The following is a 5,962-nucleotide window of genomic DNA, read 5'->3' on the forward strand; positions in this document are numbered from 1 at the left end:
AAGATATAAAGATATTCTTTCACATTATATAATATTTAGCCAAAATCACCACATTTGGCTATATAAATACATTGGCAGAGAAATAAGTATAATGATTCAGGAGAAAATTTTAGGTACTGGTTTTTCAATTCCTATTCACTATAAAACAAACATGTAGCTATGGCAAATAGAAGAAAAAAATCCTAATCAGCAGCTCACTATAAATGTCAGCATTTATAGACTTTGCCTGAGTGATTAAAAAAGAAAAAAAGAAAAAATTGCCTTCGATGAAAATGCTCCAAAGTGGTGTAGTTTTAAGACTCAAGTCCTATTGCAAAACCTTGCATGTGTAGAACATTGAAATCAAGTTACTCAGAATGCCTGAAATGCTAAATAAGTTGGAGGAGGAAGCAACTGGTCATATATCAGAAACAATATTGAGATTGAGATGTGTAAATAGAATGTAAAAATCTTTGGTCATGCATTTCTGTGTAGGAAATTATTGGGCTAATGATCTGCCACATGCCATAATCTTTGATCACTAGTCTCAGTCTCAAATATGACTTCATAAAGTGAAGTAGTTTCTCCTTACACTAAACAGAAATCTGCTTCCCTATAAATTCCAGCCTTTGTTTTTAGGTTGCCTTCCAGAGCTGTCCCCCAGGAGAATATTTTTGAGTCTTACATTTTCAATTCTAAATATAAGAGGAGTTTCCAGAACACTGGATCCAATTAAACTGAGAATGATGATCTTAAAGTAACATTATATATTCAACTATATACTTAATCATTACGATATTTATTGCTTTCAAATCTCAAAATGTAAACAGATACATTCTTCTGTGCTTGATTCTGATTTTCAAATGGTATACTTTGAGCTATGCACACTGAAAATCCATCTAATTTCTCTTCTTGGTATCTGGGGAAAAATGGACTTATATTGCAGCACATGGTCACTCTCAAATAATAATCTAGCTTCAAGGGTAGAATGCAACGAATATTGCTATGATAAAGACCTCTTTTACTACCAGTACCAGAGTTGAGTAGTGTGGGAATGTAGTTCATTTAGATTATGCAAATATTCCTCATACTACTTTGTCTCAAAGACTATAGATGAACAAAAGTTTTTTCATATTTTAATTCAAGTTTAAAGATCGCTCTAGGAATGCCCATTAACTTCGAATTGATCTCATATGTTAAACTTAATCTTTTTTGTATTTAATAATGCCATATAGCTACTTTCAATTTTAGAAGACATTACAATATTAAAATATTTTTGCATGCATAATCCAAAAGTAGTGGAGCAAGACAAATGATAATAGATTTAGAGATGTTAAATAGAATTTTTTCCACAGGAATGACAGCAATCTGGATAATGAGTACAGTTATTTTGTCTCTTTCACTGTAGCATTGGCTGAAGGATATAATGAAAGGAAAACAGAGTTAAGAAACAAAATACTAAGAAGCCATAAAGAATTGTTATTTTCTCTTACCTAAACTTACAGACAGGAGAAACACTCCTTCTGGAGGTACTGAGAATAGACTTGAGGGATCACTGAAATTTGCATGTCAGAAATCCAGAATGGAGTCAAGGCCAGAATAATATACATGGTTCGTAGACAGTGAAGCCATAGTGATTGGCAAGACCAAAGGATATAACCAGTTAGTCATTCACCCTGTGTAGTTGCATTTCTTGAGGATTTTGAAGACACAGAATCATTTTTCAATAAGGCAAATGGATCTACCTTTAAGTATTCACTTGTAAAAGTGCTACCTTCACAAAGCGATGCAAAATTAGAGAGGAGATCAGTCACTGGAGCCAAGCCCAGCACAGATTTCTTTAGTGAACAGAAGACAGAACAGTAAATAAAGGGAGAGTTTAGGGTTTTTTGACTACACCGAGTAATTTTTCTTGCAGTGATGACTGCTGAAGAGCACAAAGATGCAGATGTAAAGGGATGGCAATAAGTGAAAATGATTAAAAAGTAACCCACAGCAGTTGTAGAAACTAAGAAAACCTTCTGCATTAGAAAATGTACTAAATCAAATGGCAGAGGGAGCGACAAAGGCCTCGATAACAAGGATATTTCTAGAAACATTACCATAGGCAATGGCCAATGAGAACAATTGTGGCAATCACAAAGATGATACAATAATGTAACAATATTCAGAAGGGATTTGATTTTGCTTTAGTTTCTCCTTTCTGGAAGAGATGAACAATTCCCAGGGTCAGTGATTAAAACAATATTTATTTCAATCATACTCTATTTATATATGCTTAAATTAACAGTTCAGTCAATCCACACATAGGTCTCTCACTATATATGGTCTTTCTTAAGTAATTTGTTTTCAAAGCCGCATATACACAAAAGCCTCCATGGAATTTTCTTTTTTCTTACACACACAGAAAAAAGGGCAGAGCCAACTACTCACATGCTTAGATAGGAAGGCCACCAATTTGACAGAATACTTACTATGCACTTGTCATCTGATCAGAGATAGTCCTTGATTTTGGAATTGCATGAAAATGCACTATAATATTCTGTTCAATTTGAAAACTATGTTTGAAACTTACGATTGCCTAAATGTATATGATAAAAGAAAAGGACATTCATTTAGGTATATTTCCACTTAGGGACACATTTCTAAAGAATACGTACATTTAAAACAGATTAACATTTACTACTGAGCGTAAAAAACTACATTTGGTTCCAGAGAAATCCAATATACACATTTCCTGAGATGTAAATCAGGGGTCTTAAAACCTAAAATGCCTTTATCTTTTATAGTGATTAAAGAAACATCTGCTCTTGCAAGGCAGAATCATCTAACTGAGAACAATGACAACCAATACTCTTTCATTGTTTGGGACAAAGACTAAACTTCTAAACAGATGCACGTTGTGAGTATTACTACTGATACCAAAAGTTTTGTCATTTTGTTTTCAATTTAGAAAGTAAATTCGCTGTGAATAATTTATCTAAGTAGTAAATCAACATGGTGCTTTACAGTTGGTATTCATAATCACAGAAAATTGATATGGTACTAATTTAAATCCTGAAATTTCTTATTGTAGTTCAAATTTGGACAGTTTAAGAAATGCAACAATAATGATCCACTTATCCAGAGGTCAATTTTCTACATCCTCAATTAGGTTGGAACGTGGCAATGATACATAAAAAGTATTTTAGGGCTACCATCTCAAAATTGAAGAACGTCACTCAGTGGGTGACGTGTTAAGATAAGCTCAGGCTATGTGTAACTTAGAAATACTAACTAAATCAAGAATGTTAATTTATTGACCTTGAGATAGAAAATACGAGAGAGCTAATATTGCTAGAAATATAAACCAACTGACACTGAAAACTAATAGAATCAACAATTTTAAAACCATTTAAGTAACTGCTGATGGCATTATAACATGGTACATTATACTTGTAATGAAAAGATGAATCATTAAAAAAGTTAAACTAGAAGGCTGAGGAAATAGACTGCTTTTTAGAAAAATTTCTGACCAAAATAAAAACGGTTACAAGAAGGGCCTGAAAGAAGGTTATCAGTGATCACAAATGATAGGAATTCAACAACTCTTCCCCCTGCAGTAACAAGATAGTCAACTTCTTCCAGTTTATTTTTTACTGCCTAGAGAGTATAAATAATTCATTTGTACTCCCTCAAGAAATTTCTCCTGTCCCAATAGTACAAATCTGTGAACTTTGTTTTTACTAGTCTTTCATGGATAAAGTACTTCAAAAATCAAAGTGTCAGAGTCTATGACTTTTATTTACATGTGAAAATAAATATTACTAAATATTCTGGCTTCTCCAATATTACATTATATTCAGTATAATTTTTGATAAAATGTATTTTATACTTTAAGTTTTGGAGAAATGTTTACTCATATATGATGTACATACATAGCAATTGTCTGATAGCAAGAACATTTTTATTTTATTAAGATGTAAAGACCTTTTTACCAATCATGGTTAACAAATTTACTGCAGGTTACTAAAACTGGAATAGTTTTAGAATGTTCAAGTATATACTACTTTTACAGATGATTAGAAAACCATGGGTCTCTGTATTTATTAAACTGAATCACCTGGCAGTAAAATTCAGTTAAGGCTCTTGGCATTGGTGAAACTTCTTCCCACTCAGACCTGCTGCTGTGGTAGACCTGTACTTCATCTGTGATTTCATCTGGTGCATAATCACCACCTAATATATAAATTTTATCTTCAATTCCAATTGCGCCTGCATTAAAGCCTGCACATTCGAAAGATCCTTCACCTTTCCAAACACAAGTATCTGGACAAAAACTATAAACCTTATAGGTGGAAAGGTCACATATATACAGTGTGCAGTTTACTGGGACAGCTTTAATTAGTGTTGCATGAAAAAATTGCCCAAACTCAGCGACTAGTTCAGACCACTGATCAGTTGTAGCATTGTATTTAAAAAAGCAATCAAGCGATGGGTTAAAGGCATCTGTAATCTCTACCTCTGATCCAAGGACATAAATTACATTTTGGCATGCGCTTGCTTCTGGATAATATATGCCTCTGGGTAATGGGCTAACAGATATCCATTCTTTGGAAAGAGGGTTGTAAGATTCAACGTCTAAGAGACTTTTAATGTTCCGAGATCCTTTAGTTTTTCCACCTATGACAAATAATCTATTGAGAGCCATAACTGATGTATGCATGGTTCTTGGTGTTTTCATAGTTGATACCAAGAAGAAATCATTTTTGACTGGACAGTAGCACCAGGTTTGATCAGTGGCATCATGATATGACTCAGCAATATGAAGTCGAACTGTTCTACAACATTTTCCTTTGCAACCACCTGTCAAGAATATTTTCTCTCCATAACTAGAAAGACTAGATCCTGGCAAATCAATCAGGTGTGATTGCGGCAGTATTTTCCACGAATCAGTTTTAATATTATAGCAAAATGTATATTGATTTTCTTCGTTTTCCTCAGTTTTGTGAATGAATATATATTTTTCAGTTGTGGATGGTCGAGCATCAGGGAAAAGTCCACCAGAACCTTGCACACACTTAAGAGCATCCATGATTATGTCAAAACAATTTGTGCTTTTGAGTAAACACTCTTCATTGAACAGACAGTCCTGGAGTGTCTCCTCAGATAACTGATGTAATCTTACTTTTTTAATCAAATGAGGCAGATATTTTTGCCTTGATTCTAAGTTATGTTTAGTCCAACTAAGGACAACCTTCAACACTGTTTCTTCTTCAGGAACATTTAATTCATCTGATTCCAGACATTTTTGTAGTACGCCAAAATTCATCTCTAAGAAATCACTGGATTTAAATAATAAAGAAAAGTGATGTTGTACAAAGTATAATGCATGATCAAACAAATTGGTAGAGCCATAGCTATCTGATAGAGATAATAACTGTAAACAATTGACAAGATTAATACTTTTTATTAAAAAGTCACTGCAAGCTTTGGATAGGAAGGAAACTTGAAGAAATGATGACAACTGGAAGAACATTTCCACATTATCATCTGTTATTTTTGTTTTTCCAGTATAGGCATAATCAAGAAATGCTTTTACTGCTTTGGAGGATAAATTTGTAATGGTAACACTTCCATCATCTCTTTCTTTCATGTTTACTTCAAACATAGCCCTGCAAAAATAAAGAACACAGAAGAACAAGTAAACAGGAATATTTTATTCCATAGTTATTTTCAATATACTTTAAAGAGGTTTTCTTCACCCTGAGGTTGGTTTGAAATATACTTATAAAATCACATTTTAATAGCATCCTAATAAATTATTTGACTATCCAAAATAATATATACCATATTATTTATCTGCCAACAAATGTATTACATAACTCCTGTATTGCAAAATATATACATTATAGCTGAACTACAACAACTAATCCAAAAAAGACTATGAAAAGATTCAAATTTGTTTACTGATTTGTTCTTATATATTATTCATATAATTGAG

At 32.8% G+C, this 5,962-nt stretch overlaps 1 protein-coding gene across 2 annotated transcripts in view; it reads right to left on the reverse strand.

The window, feature by feature from the left end:
- Window positions 1-2,208: 2,208 nt before the first annotated feature.
- Window positions 2,209-5,962, reverse strand: part of KBTBD3 (kelch repeat and BTB (POZ) domain containing 3) — a 26,524-nt gene continuing 22,770 nt past the window's right edge. For both annotated transcript variants that reach the window (XM_012659207.1, XM_012659206.1), the window contains one exon: window positions 2,209-5,633. In XM_012659207.1, the coding sequence (XP_012514661.1) occupies window positions 4,031-5,633 (1,603 nt within the window). In that variant the 3' untranslated portion in view covers window positions 2,209-4,030. The remainder of the gene's footprint in view (window positions 5,634-5,962) is intronic.

The sequence above is a fragment of the Propithecus coquereli genome, unplaced genomic scaffold, assembly GCF_000956105.1.
Source record: "Propithecus coquereli isolate 6110/MARCELLA unplaced genomic scaffold, Pcoq_1.0 Scaffold6, whole genome shotgun sequence".
NCBI classification, from domain to species: Eukaryota; Metazoa; Chordata; class Mammalia; order Primates; family Indriidae; genus Propithecus; species Propithecus coquereli.